The following is a 20,209-nucleotide window of genomic DNA, read 5'->3' on the forward strand; positions in this document are numbered from 1 at the left end:
GCGTCACAGCGTGAGCTTGGAAGTCTGCTATTTTCAATATTTTCACCAAAAGGCCCTTTTAGAAATTTCAGCCCCTGCCTCTCTAACATTCTCTGCACGTCCCTGGATCCCAGTGCATGACGGAGGACGATTTCACAATAAATTAAATCTCCACAATACGATTATCGTGAGTGTTTCTTATCACAATAAACAATAATATTTCTTATCGTCCGATCCCTACTCCCAGAGTGACCTTGGTTCTTCATGGACCGTGGCGAACACATGATGCAGTGAAAGTGCTGAGCGTGCAGCAGCAGCAGCATGTTAGCTCCTGGAGGAACAGCATGTAGCCGTCTCAACACAGCTGTGTTTTTGTTTATCAGACATGACACGAACACAGCGAGGAAAACAAAATGCATGCTGTCAGACAAGGGAAATGTACATGTACTGTACCTACTAACAAGTAAGTACTCTAGCTTTTACTGAAAACCAGGTAGCTGCTGAACTTTGAAGCTGAAATCCGGAAGGTTATTTGAACGAATAAAAGGTGAAGCGATCTGTATGGTAGAGTATGTTAATTGGAGGTGGTCTCCCTACTCTGTATGGTAGAGTATGTTAATTGGAGGTGGTCTCCCTACTCTTCCATCCATCAAGACATTTAGGCCCTGGTGTTGGGTAGGACGACACCTACTGACTGACAAGAGGTACTGCCTCAAGCTCACACGCACAATATTATCTCCCCTTCCTGACCAGACTGTTGTAGAGGTAGGAATGTGGTCTCTTATGGGAAACTATGGTTCGAATCCCAGGTAAAGACATAAAAGTTGGCTTTACAATATAGTTAATGAATGCACAGTGTCTAGCATATATAGCATATCTCTGCTGTCGGGCCGAAACCTCCTAACTCCAAAATGTTCATTTTCGGGAAAACGAGCTCAAGTGGAGTTAGGAGGTTTTGACCGAAGGGCTTTTTACTACTTTTCCTTGGTTCAATATTATTTTAACCAACACACAAGGGTGTTCAATAGCACACATTTATGAAAGAAAGAGAGGGCCAATTGGGTGGAGTTAGCTGTTTTGGCAGAAAGTGTGGAGATAGGAGGTTTTGTCCCAAGCAATTTTTACTACTTTCCATTGGTTCAATAATATTTTAACCAACACTCAGATTTGTCAGATGTAAAGGGTGTTCGATAGCCCTGATTTATGCCAAAAAATCAAAAACCTCAAAAATGGAGTTAAGAGGTTTTGGCCGAACAGTGACGAAATTATGTATTTGGCCGCGGAACCCCATCTGAAAATGTTTTGTGCCAAAAGGACTCCCAGAAGAGAATATGTATTTAGCAGATGTACAAGCTTGCAAGCGCGGCACAAGGCAGTCTAAATGGATTAAGTGGTTAAAATAATTGCGATGCTATATTAACTACTTTTGCTGGGGGACCCCGGATCCCACTTTGAGAACCACTGGTGTGTAGGATAAACTAGGCTCATGTTGCTAACCACTGTGCAGCACTAATGTGAAAGCTACAGACACAGAACAACAAAGTTTAGACAAGCAATTACAAGCATACAACAGAGCAACATGACACCACCTGGGCTGGGTCTCATGTTACACATATGGACCCCATCCAGCTGACACATGAGATGACACAGCCTGCCTGCTATTGTCCTGTACACATTCTAAAATGCATTTTAGTTGTGTCTCTGTGCCATAAGATACACTACAGCTTGTTTTGGTAAATGTGACACACAAACACGCACGCGTGTGCACGGATCGCCCCAATTTTCCAGCAGCAAGGCGATGATCCACTGACGTAAAGTTACAAGCTGCATCTAATTAATTTCCTGTCAGCGATAGGCCATTACACAGTGCACTACCAGCCAATCAAACATCTACAACAAACACAAGGTGGCCGTATCAAAGCCACATCAAATGATTATGCACGCACACACACACACACACACACACACACACACACACACACACACACACACACACACACACACACACACACACACACACACACACACACACACACACACACACACACACACACACACACACACACACACACACACACACACACACACACACACGTCTCACACACACACACAGTATAATATATCCAATTCATAACAATAATTACTAGGTGGGATCATGACATACTTTCTGAACATCTTTTCTTTTAAGCTGGGTTTATAAACTCATTACGGTAACTTAATCGTCTGCTCTGCCCAAGCCAGGATTCATAAAAATCATATAGAATATGATTCTATCCACAACAACCCACGCAACGAATGCTTTAAAACACATAGTAGAGTGTACTAGAGTCTCGAAGAATCCGAGAAAAATTGCGCCGTCACGGTAATCCGTTCCGGGTCAGCGGTCAAATACATATCATTTTGGGTGGTCCTTGACTGATATTTATAAACATAGTTTCTTTTTCTTTTTTTTTCAGAAAACTGTTTAAATTTAGAGGACATCTTTAGGATGGGCCTCAGGAGGTGTTTGTGTTACATTTCACTGCTCCAGGAAAATGAAGAATACCGTTGGTATTCAACCCCATGGTCCGCTCTTTATCTAGTGGCCTCTCTATGGGGTGTGCGTGTGTGTGTGTGTGTGTGTGTGTGTGCGTGCGTGCGTGCGTGCGTGCGTGCGTGCGTGCGTGCGTGCGTGAGAGACAGAGGCTCTTGACTTTTAATGCGGTTGCTTTCATTGGCATTCCCCAGCAGTCTGCCAGGGCCCCTGTCTGTTTGTGCATGCATGCCCGCGTCCCACCGCCCCCGTTTCCCCCGTTTCCGTGACCACCATGTCTAATCTTCCTCCTTCACCTCATTACAGCCAATCAGAGGCCATCTAAGGCCTTCAGCATCAATGTCAACAACACACGGCACCGTGTGCCTAGTCTCTTGAGAACAGAATTCTATGCTCCACAGAGTGAAAAGGACCTTTTCTTTTTTTTTTTAAGATTTGTTTTTGGGCTTTTGCCTTTATTTGATAGGATAGTAAAATGGGGAGAGAGATGGGGAATGACATGTGGCAAAGGTCGTCCAGATCGGCAATCGAACCGGCGACGCCAGCAGGCATCATAGCCTTGTATGTGGTATGCGCCTTGACCACTAGGCCAGCGGGCGCCCCAAAGGACCTTTTCTTTGACGATAGCTAGCCAGATTGCCGTGCACCTGACCCAGTAGTTCTCAAAGATCCCTGGCAAAATGTGTAAATACACCATCACAAACATTTTAACCCCTCTTTTATTTTATACGTCAAATATAGCAGATGTACAAGCCCACGGGACGCTCCGCAAGCTTGTACATCTTATTCGCAGGCAAATACATGTCACTATTAGGGTCCTTGTTATAACGGTCCATCCCTATTTTGGGCAGGTCATCATAAAGCAAAACATATTGTAAGTAAATTAATAAATACATATATTTCAAAACCTGACGTAAAAAAAAAAGAAGAAAAGAATTGAAAACATTTCAACAAAATGCCTAGATATTTCAAAAAAAATATTGTTTTAAACCCCACCACGCTATTCCACTCCAGCGGTTGACAACTGCTGTTATAGAAGGAAATGATGATGGAGTTACAATATTATGATACTATGCCTTTGAGAGAAGGGAGGGGAAGATTATACGTAGTAGGGCATTCACCAAATATTCGAATATTCGAATATCAAAGTCACTATTCAACGTTGTTCACCGAAGTCGAATATTCGCTTGTTTTCTCTAAGAGTTGTCAATGCCCCTGGTGGATGAATTTGTTAATACCAGGGGTTCTCAAACCTTTTTAGGCCGTGACACTCAAAATAAACATATTTGAACTGGGGACCCCCACCCTGACAAGCACTTGGAACATTTAATGTGACTCGGTTCCGCAGATAAATATTGTGAAAATAGCAGATCTACAAGCGTGTAGATCGTCTATTTTCACAACGTTCGCCTCTTGCTTACTTAATATTTGACAGTTTGGCCAGTCCTGTCGAATATTTGACTATTCGAAGACTTTGAGGTCGAATAATTCGAATACTAAAAATCACTATTCGTGAATGTCCTAATACGCAGGTATGCAAGGAAACAGGAGTGAGAGAGAGTAAAGAGGAATGAAGTGTGAGAAGTGAAGAGAGTGATCAAAAGGCTGAATAATGATGCAGGGAGATGGAGAGGGACAGTCGGGGACCAGGCTGTCACGCCAAGTCCAAAAAGGTCAAAACATGATTTATAATCAGCGCTATGACAGTGTTCTGCATGGGTCTGTAACACCGCTTAGCATCGGCCATCCATCACAACACAACCAACCCCCAAGTCCTGTCAAAGAAACATCACTTTTTAACACGGGGAAAAAAATCCATATCCTTTAAATGACCGACAACACGTGCCCTGTTTACACCATTAATCAGCCTATTAGCTTCCTGACCCATATGAGCACTAGCAGGGGCGTCACACCACATTCTGGATTCACTGCGGGCCCCCCCATGAATGTTCTTCATAGGGGGAGGGGGTTTAACCCATTTAGACTGGGAACGCATATTACGCATTATTTTGTGCACCAGGGCGCGCACACACACACACACACACACACACACACACACACACACACACACACACACACACACACACACACACACACACACACACACACACACACACACACACACACACACACACACACACACACACACACACACACACACACACACACACACACACACACACACACACACACACACACACACACACATATTGCTACAAGGATTTAGGATTATCATTTTAGGCTGACTTTTTTTGTGTGCAGCATGACACTGGCATAAATCAGTTTTTACTCTAAATCCAACCCTAGACCTACAGTAACCTCTAAATGTCTAATTCCAATCTTAACCCCAACCTGAATTGTTAATGTAAAAATGCAAAAAAATATTTTAAAACGAAACTAAAGTAAACTAAACTAATTATCTTGAGAGGGCCAGGGAAACGGTCCTCATAGCATCTATTTCTCATATTCTACTCTACTTGTGGAGACGCCTGGACCTCGTAAGTATAGTAATACACACACACGCACGCACGCACGCACGCACGCACGCACGCACACAATCTTCTTTTTTACAGGGCTATTCATATTACTCCTAGGCGACCTGGGACAGTTTTATTTGCCCTGGTCATCTTGTTAACACAGTGAATAGCAGGACAGCCCTGTGTGTGTGAATGTGTGTGTGTGTGTGTGTGTGTGTGTGTGTGTGTGTGTGTGTGTGTGTGTGTGTGTGTGTGTGTGTGTGTGTGTGTGTGTGTGTGCGTGCGTGCGTGCGTGCGTGCGTGCGTGCGTGCGTGCGTGCGTGCGTGCGTGTGAGGTAACCGAGGTGACGGGCGGACGTCAACAATGAGTCATTCAGGACCTCCATTCATCTCAGAGGTTCTAAACCTGTGGGTCGGAACCCCCAGGGGGGTCCACACACTTTTGGGGGGGCGGGTTCCCCAGATGACGTTTAAGACTTTTGTAATATCTCAAAAGAGAAGAAAGAAAGACAAGAAAATGACCATTACTGACCATAAATGACCAACAAGGCACCTATAGGCTCAATGTATAGCCTGACAGCGTGTCGCGGGTTCGAGTCCTGATCCCGACAGCCTTCGTTGCGTTACACTTTAGACAAAAAACTAACACACACACACACACACACACACACACACACACACACACACACACACACACACACACACACACACACACACACACACACACACACACACACACACACACACACACACACACACACACACACACACACACACACACACACACACACACACACACACACACACACACCGCGACTACCAATATTGAGGAGCGACAGAAAAACAAGCCCAGAATCACTAACTGTACCGGGGAACAGTGGTCCCTGCTGCTCTTAGCCAGCTAGGGTTTCAAGAGAAGGACATACAGTAGTACAGACAAGGCCAAGCTTTGTCCAGCACACACACACAGACACACACACAAACTAAACACTCTGCCTTCAGAGATGCTACAACATATATTATGAGCAGGAAATTAAGGAATCGCAAACATTTATAAATGCTCTCTTTAACAGTGGTGGAAGACGGACTTCAGTGAAAGCACAAAAGCCTTGGAATCAAAAATACCAAAATACCTTCGTACACCGTTTTATCAAATATGTAAAAGGAAAAAAAAAGGAATCGAATAGCTGATCTACAAGCACACAATGTGGATTCTGAGCATGTTGTAGATCGTCTATTTTTTTAAATAGCCCAAGTATAACATAGGGCTGATGTGGTTAATCTGTGTTTGAAATAAAAAAGAGTACAATATTTACCTCGGAGATGTAGTCAAGTACAAAGTATAAAAAAAACACCTACTAACTTCTGTACTGTAATATACCAGTAAGGTAAAAGTACCTTGAAAGACCTTGAGTAAATATAATTAGTTACTTTCCACCACCTCCTTTAGCAACACCATTCATCATCATCTCCAGTTCAGACAGACCTGAGGCTACTACAGAGTTCACAAGTGACCTTTTTAAAAAGGTCCCTACATTAGCATTGACAACAGCAGCGCTGCTAATGTGCCTCGACAGCGACTCACAGAAAAGGCAGCTCTTTCTAGCAAGCAGTTGTGTAAAGTAACCAAGTACATTTACTCAAGTACTGTACTACAATTTTGAGTTATGTATGTGTACTTTACTTGAGTTTTTCCAATTTCCAATACTTTGACTTCTACTCCACTACATCTCGGATCCAAATATTGTACGAATACTCCACTACATTTACTTGAAAACTTTAGTTGCTAGTTACCTTGTAGATTCTGATTATTATTACAAAACATACATTAACCATATGCATTGCGGCCATTCGAAAATAGTCGAAAGTTATGTGTCGCATCGCGTGACACATTGTGAACTTCTAGATCTGCTATTTTTAAAAAGATTTGTATACATCTGAAAACTTGAAATGGGATATTCTACATAATGAGTACTTTCTACTTTTGGTCGTGACCGTCAGGTCGCAGTTACTATCAAATCCTCTAGCGGCTGTCAGTCAGTCTGTCAGTCACACGTCACACCTTTGCCCTACTCATATCTCCGCCACAGTTGCCCCTATCCATGCCAAACTTTGCACACACTCTCCTTGGCTGCCAAACCACAACCTCATTTCTCACATGGCCCTCTTCCAGCACCACCATGAGGCCGATTCTTGCAAAACACATTTTTGGACACTGCTCCTACAGATTTTTCTCTAAAATCACGCAAAGCGGTACACAGTATCTCTAAAGTCATGTCATCATCAACATGGATCTGTCCCATTTCCCATATTCCCTCCTGATTGGCTACCATTGCCTTCTAAAGTTTGTGTAAGCGACCTGACCGGACGCTTTTCTCCCGATTAGGGAGTTTTACTGGTACTATAAGTAGTTTAGTTTAGTTTATTTGATCATCTCATACTTTTTATACAGGTCATACATTCATATAAATCATTGTTACAGGTGATCAAAAGGAATAGGCAGAAGCTGAAAGCTTGTGAATGCCTATCCTACGTATACATGAATTAAGACATTGATTAGTTATAAGAGTGTTCAGATTTTTTTTTTTCATAAAGGAGAAAAAAAGAAGAGAAGAAAAAAAAAGAAAAAAGAAAGAAAGAAAAGAGGAAAAAAAAGTACATTTTGATGCCAATAGCCTACTTTTGTACTTTTACTCAAGTACATTTTGAATTCCAGACTTTTACTTGTATCTCTACATTGCACTATTGATACTTTTACTTAAGTAAAACATTTGAGTACTTCTTCCACCACTGCTATCTAGCAAGGCGCTCGGTGTCAGAAGTGGGTCATACGATCGGGGCCGATCAGATAGCAGCGTTCACGTTCAACACAAGCTCTCCATGTTAATAAGCCTGGTAATGAGTCTCATTAGCACTGGGGAGAATCAATCAAGCCAAGGGCAAGCATTAATAATTCAGTGTTGAAGCGTGTTGTGGAAGCCTGGAGTGACTGGAACCAGCCTGGAACCTGCCGCCAGCTGCCAGCTCAGCTTATTGCAGCCGCGCTACGCTCAGCGCTGTCAAGACGTTTCAGCACGGTCGGGTGGAAACCTTGTACAGTATGTCCCAAGAGTGATATTTTTTTGTTGAAAGGTTAAAGCAGTGGTTCTCAACCTGTGGGTCGGGACCCATATTATTTTGGGAGGTCTCCAGATGATTAACTTAATTAACATTGTTTTCTCACTCAACAGTAAACAAACCAACATAAAGTTTAAGTGTATAGAGGGTATCTGCACATTTCTAAAGTGACAATTTAAGGACTTTTTAATACCTCTAAAATGACTAATTAAACGTTGGCCAAATTGTCAAATATTAGAGGCAGATCTACATGCTCACAACGCCTCACATTTTCACAATAGAATCACGTTATACTAAATGTAATACGTCAACTCTTAAGTGCTCGTCAGGGTGGGGGGTCCCCTGTTAAAATATGATTATTTTGGCGGTCCCCCAGGGGTCGTGGCCTGAAAAGGTTGAAAACCACTGCTACAGAGTGTTTGTTCAGGAGAGAGTACCCATTTATCATTCCTATTTTGTCTGCTCATTTCTTTGTGTCATCACTGGTTTATCCTGTATGAGTTGTCTCTAATGATTGGATAACATTGGTATCCTGATCTGAAAATACTTTTCTGTTTGCTAAAGAACTGGAGAGAAATGGAGACCTCTGTTACTGAACAAACACTCTATAGCAGTGATTACTATCAGAACATAGAGCTATTTACACAAATATCACTTACCCTACCTTTGAAATTGTGAAAATAGCAGATCTGCAAGCTCACAACATGCTCACACGAGATGCAACACGTTGTGAGCTTGTAGATCACCTATTTTCACAACTTTTGTACATCATTCTCATATGATGAAATAAGGCATTCATTTAATAAACATAAAAGTTGAAATATGGAGATAGAGGGTTTCTGCCCGACAACGACGACTCATGCAGGGAGGTAACAGGAGCCATGGCTGCAGCTTTACACCGTAACACTTCTAAGAGGAAGGGAAAGTGTTTCATTTATTGATTGATTCTCTTTGTGCTAATAGTATACAGGAGAAGATACAGTACGGTATATGGAGGCGATGAGAAGTTAAAAAAAAAGAAAATTCAAATGAAAGTCTTGAAATAGACTAATTGCTGGTAAATAACAGTTCAGTGCAGTATGGATGGACACATGCTTACAGTGCGTTTTCTTGTATATCGTCTCTCGAGTGGAAAACTCATACTGTATGTCCAGTATTGTTACTTCTCAGGATTCGAATAAATAAAATTGCAAAAGTAGCAGATCGACATGCCTGAAACACATTGCTTCGCGCAGCACTTATAGCTTGTAGATCTGCTACTTTTGATGCTTTTGTGTTACGCTGTAGTGTGATCATATGGAGATAAGAGGTTTCAGCAATGATCTCAGGGTGTCCTGCAGGATGCAAGCACTGCTGAGAGAGTATAGTGTAGTGTGTTGTATATTTTGTCCATTATTGATGGTGTTTCTTTGACCCATGGTGTACTTTACCCCGCTTTATCTTAACTGCTGTACTGCCTCTGGCAGCTGTGTGAATTTCCCCCTGCGGGATCAACAAAGGTCTCAGTCCGTACACGACAGCTAAGATCTAAAATGACACAGATGCATTCCTGGATTGAATTTGTTGAAAACAAGTAAGCAAAACAGAGGCCAAAAATAATCTGAAAATAGCATCTTGAGGTTAATTCTAGTGGGTTGATAGTTCTTCCTAGATTTGGGTGCTTTTAAACACGCTTGACCTGGTCCTCTGTTGTCAGTTGAATAAGAATCTGCCAGCCACACACGCACACACACACACATACAATAATAAAAGCCCAGTCAAAGCCCCCCAGGACACCGGCATAGCGTTGCTGTCGGATGGAAACCTTGTAAATCCATAACCGCTTATTATTTTTGAAAGAAATAAAATAAAATAGACCATCTACAAGCTTGTAGATTGACTATCTTCACTACTTTAGTGCGACACACTTTGTATGAATTCACAAAAAGAAAAACATACAAAAGTTGAAATGTGGAGATACGAGGTTTCTGCCCGACAGCGACGGTAGCTTTGTAGAAACTTCTTTTAGCGGCGGGCATCGAAGAGCGAAGCGGAAGAAAAAGACAAAAGCCCCGGCAGTGCCTTCCTTGTGCCGTATATACCTATTCTTTATCTCCTGAATATTCACTGAGTCATCAATATTTCAGTGGTTTCCCAGACGAACACACGTTGTGTGTTGAACGATTCATACATTCTCTCCTAGACTCCTACTGCTAGCTTTCAATGACGTGACCCTTTGGCTTGTACTTTTACTCCAGTAATACTAGGCTTTACGTTTTTAACAGATTTCGATGCTATAGTAACTCATTTAGCTGTCGAGCCCTTGGAGGAATCCCCTCAAGGACCCCTGGGGGATCCCCGCACCCCACTTTGAGAACCACTGCTGTAGTGTATCGTCTGCTGTAGAAGAAAACATCAAAACAACAGTGGTTCTCGAACTTTTTCATACCAAGAACCCACAAAGTGATGTATATTCTGCTGCGGACCCCCATGTCAAAAATATAAGGGCCTCCAGAAGCAAGTAAAAAGAAATCACTCATATATTATATATATACATACGTATACATTAGGGGTGTAACGATATAGTAACTGTATCGAAATATCGTTTTTAACTTGAAAAATCGAAGTATATCGAAATGAAAACAGCTAAAATCGAATCGTTTTATTTTGTATCGTATCGAATCGGCAGTGCAAAGAATCGAATGTATCGATACTGCCTACTTGGGCATTGTATTTAGCATTTTTAAGAAGAAAAATTAAAAGGAGGGGTTTAATTACTTTTCCTTTCCATATAGCTGCACTGGTCTGTCGATAAATCTCGGGTTTAATGTCAAGGTGCAGGTTTGTCAATATACAATGTCCATGCATTTGGCAGATAATCACTGTGTTTACGTATTTATATCCATAATAATACATGTTTCCCTTAAAAACCTGCACTATCCACACCTTTCACACAGATTTAATTTCTTTGCTAAATAGTTACTATATCGATTTTAAATCATTGAATCGAATCGTATCGTATCGTCATGAATGAACCAATATCGTCCATGTATCGTATCGTCAACCATGTATCGTGATATGTATCGAATCGCTATTAAAATGTATCGTTACACCCCTAGTATACATACAGGGGCAAGCATCTTATATTTTGAATTTGTACATGTTTGGAGTGGAAAGGGGTTTACGTGGACATTCCAGCTGACATAGGGGGATGAACGCTAAGACTCATGTATATTGAAAATGTAAACATCGATAAAATACATCCACTAGTCTTAATCTAAGGCGAGAGTTAAATGAACATTGACATAACACATGTTACAGTAAGTTAAATGAACTCTGACATAACACATGTTACAGTAAGGCTACCTGGCCTGGCTGCCCCTCCTACTCCCCTATCTGTTAGCTAACACTGAGGTCAGCTAAAGTCCACCACATTCCACATTAAACACACCATCAACAGCCCTATCTGTGTCACTGGCCGTGAAGACCGCGTTGTTAGTGCTTGAGACATGCGGCAACGCATGTGTTGCCAGGTATGCTTATCATAAGCGACATTTGGTCTTGTTTTCTTTCTGTAAAGTCACCTGTAAATATTGCTAGTGGCGGGTCGCATTTTATTTCATGTTTTAGGATTGTTTCTAAAGTTACTGTTTAAACCAGTGGTTCCAAAACAGTTTCATAAAATCATAACATTGTAAGTGGCAAAGAATTCCAAGGAAAAATATTCCAAAATCTGGCAACACCGACAGCAACGCAGAGCCTCGCGCTCGTAAACTGTTACAGGTTTTGCTCTGAAGTACACAAAGACTTTTTTGCCACCAATAAAGCATAGGGGTTTTCCAGCCAACAGTGCTCAAAGGTAGCCTACTAACAGCTTCCCAAGACCTAGGGTGTTAGAAAACGAAGAAAATCCCCCTGTTGTTGGTTTGTTTGTCAAGAAGTGAAAGCGTGGCGTTGGAGAGAGAGAGGCAATTAAGGCCACATTCCTGTCCTGCCTTGTTGCCCTGGTTTAATGGTTGGTAGTTTTAACCAATGGTTTACCTTATAGCAAGAGGACAGAGGGTTGAATCCTTAAGCTTTCATGCTGGGGAGGATAACTAATTGAACAGAAAGAGCTTGACCTTTTTCTAGGCTTCTAAAGCAGTGGCTCTTCTTTTTCTTTTCTCCTTCTTATTCTTTTTTACATTTAAAGGACCCCCCAGAACTCTGAGAGTGTAACAAACTGAACCAAATGGACCCCATTTGTTCCACTCTCACAGTTATATAGACCTGTAAGGGTCCATTTGGAACCCCACTTTGAGAACCACTTCCCTACAGTATGTTAACGATTATTACTGGCCCAGACGGCTATGCAGCATTTACCTTTTTGTGCGTTGTTTTATAAAAACACATCTACCAGATAGTTGTTTTTTTTACGATAAGATAGGAAAGTGCTTCAAAGGTGAAAAATGAAATGAGCGTGTGAGAGAGATGGAAAAAGTCACTTTCAAACTAAACTATGGTTTTAAAAATGGTAAATGGTGCACATTCACACAACCAATGGCAGAGGAAACCATGCAAGGCACCAATAAACTGCTCATCGGGAGCAGTGTCCTGCTCAAGGACACTTTAACACAGACACACTTCGATTCCCGAACGGCATCAATGTACCTCCTGAGCTCTTTTTGCCCTCTTGCAAGACATTACAAGCCGTCATTGTAGTACACTATGTGACATCTTGGAGCAATCTATGAAACTGGTACAGTATAAGAACCAGGATGCTCCGTTCATCCCCACGTGTGCCTCATTGGCCTCTGAAGAAGGAAGCCAGCCACTACTATGCTGCTGTAGATGACAGCAAATCCATCAACAAAGGAAAGTCTCCCCTAAATCTTGTAATGGAGAAAGTTGTTGCTGGGCCAAAAGCAACAGCTTTTCAATGTCTCAATTAGCTGATCAGGTGACAAATAACTGCAGAAGGCGTCATGCCGTTGACGTCACGCATAATGCTCGTTTCCTCGACAACAGTCATACTGCATATCGTGCCTGTCGGGTGGAAACCTCCTATGGCCAAAAGATTTACTTTTCAGGATTCAAAAATACCAAAAATAGCTGATCCACAAGCTCGAAATGAGCCGCGATCTGCTCTTTTTTGTATGCTTTTGTGTGACACTGTTGTATGATCAAGTTAATTTACAAAAAATAAAAGCCCACAAAGCTGAAATATGGAGATGGAGCGGTTTCCTTCCCGACATACACCATCTTGCCTATGCGTACTATATGTGCATGAACAGGTGTGGTTTGTGGAGTTGTGAAGCAGTGACAGTGTGTGCTGCTGCGTACCTCCATTTATGCAGGTTGAAGCCAGGACACTGGTCTCCACACGCGTTGCAGGGCTGTCCGCGGTCAGGCTCGTCCAGGGCTCTCAGCTGGACACAAACAGCAACAAGAACCGGGGGTTACAACTTACTGTACACTCTCTGAACCACAATCATTCTCAGAGTCGGCTTTATTCTAGCCTGGTTACAAACCCTGAATCGCTATCCACACCCCTTTAAAAATGTGTTTCAGCGATTCAGAATAACAGAGTGAAACGAAATGTAAATTCAGGCTCAGTGTCAGGCTAGCTTTATTCAGGTTTACAGAAATAAAAAATCCCACCCAATGTGAAGTGAGCGGTGGTCGTGCTTGCATAACGTCTTCGGACTAGGATTTGAGTCTAGGATGTACAGGCTATGCTACACACACACGTTTTGCTATGGCAAAACGCTGAGGAAAAAGGCTACAGACATACAACATATGACATCACTAGACGAACATGATGCTACGTACACACATTTTGCTATGACAAAACGCTGAGGAACAGCCACTTATAGGTGCGGTTTGCACCGCTCAAAAAAGTGGGTGAAATTAGTTTTCGTGCATAGTTCCCATCATATTGTTATTTCCATAGTGGCAGCAGTGACTCAGGAGGTAGAGCAGCTGCTTGGGAACCGGAAGATTCCCAGTTCGATCGCGGGCTCCCCCAAAGTTAGTGTCGTTCCTTGAGCAAGACTCTGAACCCTTAATTGCTCCCGATTTGCAGGTAGGTGCCTTGCACGGTTTCCTCTGACATTGGTGTATGAATGTGTGACTGAATTGGTGAATGTAATGCATTGATCTGATTGTGGGGTTTGGCTTGCAATACACATTGATGACATCACCAAAGTGTACTTTGCAAGCAAAACCCCACAATCAGTCCTCCAGTTCTAGGCAACACCGAAGGGGGGGACTTTTTTCTTATTTCCACATTAGAACTACAAATCCAAGGTATATTAATGAATAATGACATAGTTCAATGTTGAAAAAGAGTGGTATTCCCCATTAAGACAAGAGCTTCTTACTGCAGATAGTGCTACATGGCTAGCCTACTGTAGGCTAGACATGTAGCACTACTACTAGCACACACATAAGTGTAAACAAAAACAAATGAGAATAAAGTTCAGCAAAAGGCCAGTGGGTGAAAAACAAGACAGAGATAGAATAGGCCTAGTTAAGTGTTCTCTTTCATCACCTGCAGCCACCAGTGAGCTGTAATGAGGCTTACAGCAAAGAGTCCTTATCTGCACTTTACACATGTTAACTTCTTCCCCAAATGACATTTAGGCTATATAATTATCTCTACTGTCGTCTGTCGGGCCATAACTCCCAAATGTTAATTCATTTTTCTGAAAATTAAAAAAAAAAACAAGTGGGGTTTGTCCAAAGCGCTTTTTACAGCTTTTCATTGGTTCAATATTTAACGAATACACATACATAAAGGGTCTTCAATATAGCATTGATGGGGGTCCTCCCTATGTTCCCAAGGTTCTATGTTTCCAGGTTAGGTTTAGGGTTAGGGGTAGGGTTAGGGGTAGGGTTAGGGTTAGGGTTAGTTAGGGTTAGGGTTAGGGTTAGGGTAAGGGTTAGGGTTAGGGTTAGGGTTAGGGTTAGGGTTAGGGTTAGGGTTAGGGTAGGGTTAGGGTTAGGGTTAGGTTTAGGTTAGGGTTAGGATTAGGTGGTAAATGGGGAATATAGAACCCTGGGAACATAGAACCTTGGGAACATAGGTACGGTCCCCATTGATGAATGAGTTGCAAATGGACCCTTTAGCTATGTTACTGTACATCCGCTGCGCCCGCAGAAAGCCTGTGCACCCTCTTGTCTGGTCCAAAAATAACAAATACAGTTTCACTACTCACCAAAACAAAGAGGGTTTTATGGGGTTGAAAAGCCTACTTTCCTTAGTGGCATCACTCTGAGCCCCCACCTCACGTCTATAATACACTTTATGGACAGAAAAGACAATATTTCACCGGAAAGTGAAAATCTGGTCAATGGACGTTTTTACAGACAAGATCTGTAGAGGGCGCTGTGGAGTAGGTAACATTTCCGGTGAAATATGTTCTTTTCTGTCCATAAAGTGTATTTTAGACGTGAGGTGGGGGGCTCAGAGTGTTGCCACTAAGGAAAGTAGGCTTTCAACTCACTAAGCCGTCTCTGTTTCGGTGAGTAGAGAAATTGCCTTTTTTTTATTTTTGGACCAGACGATGAGGTGTGCAGGCTTTCTGTGGACGCAGCGGATGGGCAGTGACATAGCGGAGAACTCCTTCTAACACTATGGACCAGAGCTAAGCAGGTCTGTACTCTGTAAACTCTGAGAGTGTAGGCTACAGATGGAACCAGAGTTATAATTGGGGGGTCCTTGAAATGGAATGGTTTGACTTGAGAACCTATGAAAACATGCCAAGGTAATAAAGTTGTCTTACATACCGATGATCTGCTGGAGTCTCTCCTCTTGGAGCTGCTGCGGCTGAACATCACAGATCCTTACACACAGACAGAGTGTAAACTTATAACCCAGACCAACAAGCGCAAAGATGGGATCACTTAATGGAGATCTCTGCCGGACATTGGGTAAATGATCCCAACAACCTACCCTACCTACCGCGAGTCTCCACTTTCCTAACAAACCGCACACATGCACAGTTGCACTGCACACACACAGACCTGCCCTCTTGCAGTGCAGTCCTATCCCATTACCGCGCTGCTGCACACTGAATGACCAATGCTGCTGCACACAACTCCACCTATTCTGTCACACAGACACAGCCAATCACACACACACACAATGACAATAGTAGAAAGAAATCCATACAGTAGAAATGAATGGAGATTGGAATGGAGAATAGAATAGAATAGAATAGAATAGAATAGAATAGAGAATTTCCATTGATTATACACAAAGTCATCACAGTTGTAACTGCATGTGGTTTTCTGAAAAATCTAGATAGATAGATAGATAGATAGATAGATAGATACCATCAATATAAACATAAATAACACACATATAGAGCCTATATATATATATATATATATATATATATATATATATATATATATTGCGACAGTAGGTCGCACTTAACTATGAGAACCGGTCTTGTCGGTATGTTCTCTGCAACGCCTCCATTTTTTTATTTTATTTTTACATTGTGACATCACGTGACATCACCTCATCAAAGATCCAACCCTGGATATCCATACATGGAGACGACTGGATCGTCAATCCCTTTTATGCCCATAAAAGGGGACAAGAACTGAGAGACAGACACTGACACGCACGGATGCATGTCTGGGGTCTCACATCACACGGTTGGTTCTACAGACTCCAACTTTTGCACACGGATAGCTCCGAATTTTGCCTATGTTCTTAGCTACTTCCACTGCCGTTACTATATTTGCACAATGTACAGTTGTGTCATATCACGATTATTGATTATTGATTATTAGTGACAAAGAAATCGTGATTTACGATATTATCAATATCATAATAATCAAAATATACCCAACATCCATTATCCTGGGGAGGAACATTTGCCAAAAATAGCAGTTGTGATGCGCTGTGAGCTTGTAGATCGGCTATTTTTTGGCAAAGAGATTTGGTAGAGAGTGAAAGAAAAGACTGTATCAAGTACGTACATTATAAGTACGTTTTACCAATAGAGGGTTTAAATGGTAGTGGATATGCTTCTCTGCAAATAAAAGGTGAATTGATGCCAGTGCATGACGGAGGACGATTTCACAATAAATTAAATCTCCATGATACGATTATCGCGAGTGTTTTTTATCACGATAAACGATAACATCGCTTATCGTCTCATCCCTAATTGCAACATGCTCACGGTCCACCAGGAATCAATGATCTAACCTCTATTCATCATCTCTGTACATGCCTGACATGACATGTCTCTCTCCCCAGGGATATACTGTATGTGTTTAGTGTTTACACAGTACTATCAAGCTGTTGACTCTCTCTAGCAAGTGGCCACTATTTGTCCCCAGTGTAAAGGCTTGTGACCCATTACAGGGACAGTCTCCATGTGTGGCTTAGTGCTCTCCATCCCACGGCACTTTCACTCAAAAGGAGTGTCTGCCTGCTCTGCCATGTTTCATTGAGTCATGTGAAGCATGCTGCTACTTCAGGACACGCTTTGCTCAAGGCTCTATTCATCATTTCCACACGGCCATTGTAGACCCCTGTGAGTGCACTGTTAAAGGTTGGAGCATGTGTAAAATGGTGAAGTGCTTATCGTGCTGCGCTGCGGTGAGTAGGTTACTGTGTTAGATTTCTTTATCACACAAATCTATATGGAGAGTGGGATAGGCAATTAAATTAAACTTTCATCAATGCAGTGGTTCTCAAACGGTCTCATATAAAGCTGTCTCTTTTTTCAATGACTTTTTCTTATCAAAACATTTTGTGACACCTTGAGAACCACTGCATAAATGTACACACAGTATGACTGTGCCCACTCACTCACTCACTCACTCACTCACTCACTCACTCACTCACTCACTCAAATTCCATCCTCAATTACGTAGGCCTACTGTACATGTTATTGTTGCCTTTCTTTATCCAGAGAAGGTTTGCTGGACAAACACGCCCTTTCCCATCAGTGCCCTGCTTATCCCACTGGGCAGCTCCAATGGACCAGTTGGAGACTAAAGTGATTTGCTCCAGTGCATTTTTTAAGGATCGTTGTTGCCCAGGGAAAGAGAGAGAGGGCACAAGCCCCTGGGATTTCAAACGACAATCTTCTATATTGTTTTTCCTTCAAATGCCAATTCTACAAATGCGTTCTAAATCAGTATTATCAAACCTTTTTGTTCCAAGGACCCCTAGAATGTTTTTTTCCCCTCCAAAATAGTACAAAATAGGGTAGCACTTTACAATAATGACCTGTTATAAATCATTTATAAACATTTATAAGCAGTTTATAGATGGGTAATAAACATGAACAAACTGTTTATTGACATTTGTAAATGTTTAACTAAACATTTATAACTGTTTTAAACACCATTTACATGTTATTAGTAAGGTATTAGTAAGTAGTAAACTAATCATGAATAAACCATTTATATACATTTGTAAATGCTTACTAAATCATTTATAACCAATGCTAAAATTCACATAATGTGTAGGTAGTAATGCATTTACAAATGTGTTGTTCATGTTTAATATACGCTTTGTAGATGTTATCAAGAGCCCTAATGTAAAGTGAAGACTATTCATTGCGACCGTGAGGTCGCAAGTTACTATACAAACCTCCACCGGATGTCCGTCCGTCACGTCACGTCACGTCACGTCACGTCACGTCACGTCACGTCACGTCACGTCACACTTTTGGCCCTACTCTTATCTCTGGCACCGTTGCCCCTATCCATGCCAAACTTTGCACACACTCCTTGGCTGCCAAACCACAACCTCCGCCCCTGATTTCTCACATGCCCCTCTTCTAGGGCCACCATGAGGTTGGTTATCTCCCAATTAGGGAGTCTTACTGGTTATTTACATCTGTCTGTTAATGTGGCCTCCTTGTTTGTTCATGGTTATGCTTTGTAAAACATTCCTTAAATATCTATAAATCATTAGTAGATGTTATCAAGAGCCCTAATGTAAAGTGAAGACTATTCATTATTTACAACTGTCTGTTAATGTGGCCTCCATGTTTGTTCATGTATAGCAGTTTGGCAAGTTTGGCATGGATAGGGGAAACGGTGCCGGAGATAAGAGTAGGGCCAAAAGTGTGACGTGACGTGATGTGACGTGACGTGACGTGACGGACAGACTGACAGAGGGACTGACAGACAGCCAAGGGAGGTCTTCATAGTAACTTGCAACCTGATGGTCGCAATGAATAGTCTTCACTTTACATTAGGGCTCTTGATAACATCTACAAAGCGTATATTAAACATGAACAACACATTTGTAAATGCATTCCTACCTACACATTATGTGAATTTTAGCATTGGTTATAAATGATTTAGTAAGCATTTACAAATGTATATAAATGGTTTATTCATGATTAGTTTACTACTTACTAATACCTTACTAATAACATGTAAATGGTGTTTAAAACAGTTATGTCAATAAACAGTTTGTTCATGTTTATTACTCATCTATAAACTGCTTATAAATGTTTATAAATGATTTATAACAGGTCATTATTGTAAAGTGCTACCCAAAAGGGTATTAGACTATGTAGTATAAGCTCGGAATGTGTCACACATTCCACAGAGCTTTGTGAGCTTATAGATATGATATTTCTGAATATCCGAATTATAAAATAGTGCCTGCGCAGATTTATATTATATCTATATTAACTAGTTTAGCTGGGACTGTGGACCCCCACCTTGAGGACCCCTGGGCGTCCCCAGACCGTACTTTGAGGACCAGTGAGTGCGGTCCTATCATGATGTCCCTCTGGGGTGTCTGGTCTGAGCCGGTGTGGAAATGTCTGGGAATGTGGCAGGCAACAACCAGGGACACTGCACACACTTAGATAGCAGAAACCTCTTATCTCCAAAGTCTAACTCTTTGTGTTTTAATCGAAAATTAACGTCTTACTTGATCATACTACAGTGTCACACAAAAGCATCAAAAGTAGCAGATCGTCACATCTGCTAATTTTGATGCTTTTTTAATTAGAATCCTGAAAAGTTACAGTTTTGGAGGTTTCCACCCGACGGAGACGACAGGCAAGTGAACTCCTCTGGGACACAGTATGTGCCAACAGGAGGGTTTAGGACTGTGCTTGAGATAAGCGTAGTGTAGTGTGTGTGTGTG

General features: G+C 41.8%; 1 protein-coding gene across 1 annotated transcript in view; it reads right to left on the reverse strand.

Annotated features, from left to right (window-relative positions):
- prickle2b (prickle homolog 2b) overlaps nt 1–15,903 on the reverse strand; it is a gene marked incomplete at both ends in the record, with an annotated part of 202,347 nt that extends 186,444 nt beyond the window's left edge. Inside the window, 2 exons of the mRNA XM_080727953.1 lie at nt 13,408–13,486; nt 15,852–15,903. Of these exons, the coding sequence (XP_080584079.1) occupies nt 13,408–13,486; nt 15,852–15,903 (131 nt within the window). The remainder of the gene's footprint in view (nt 1–13,407; nt 13,487–15,851) is intronic.
- Between the last annotated feature and the right edge of the window lie 4,306 nt (nt 15,904–20,209).

This window comes from Nannobrachium achirus, assembly GCF_963921795.1.
Source record: "Nannobrachium achirus genome assembly, chromosome: 6".
Taxonomy (NCBI): domain Eukaryota; kingdom Metazoa; phylum Chordata; class Actinopteri; order Myctophiformes; family Myctophidae; genus Nannobrachium; species Nannobrachium achirus.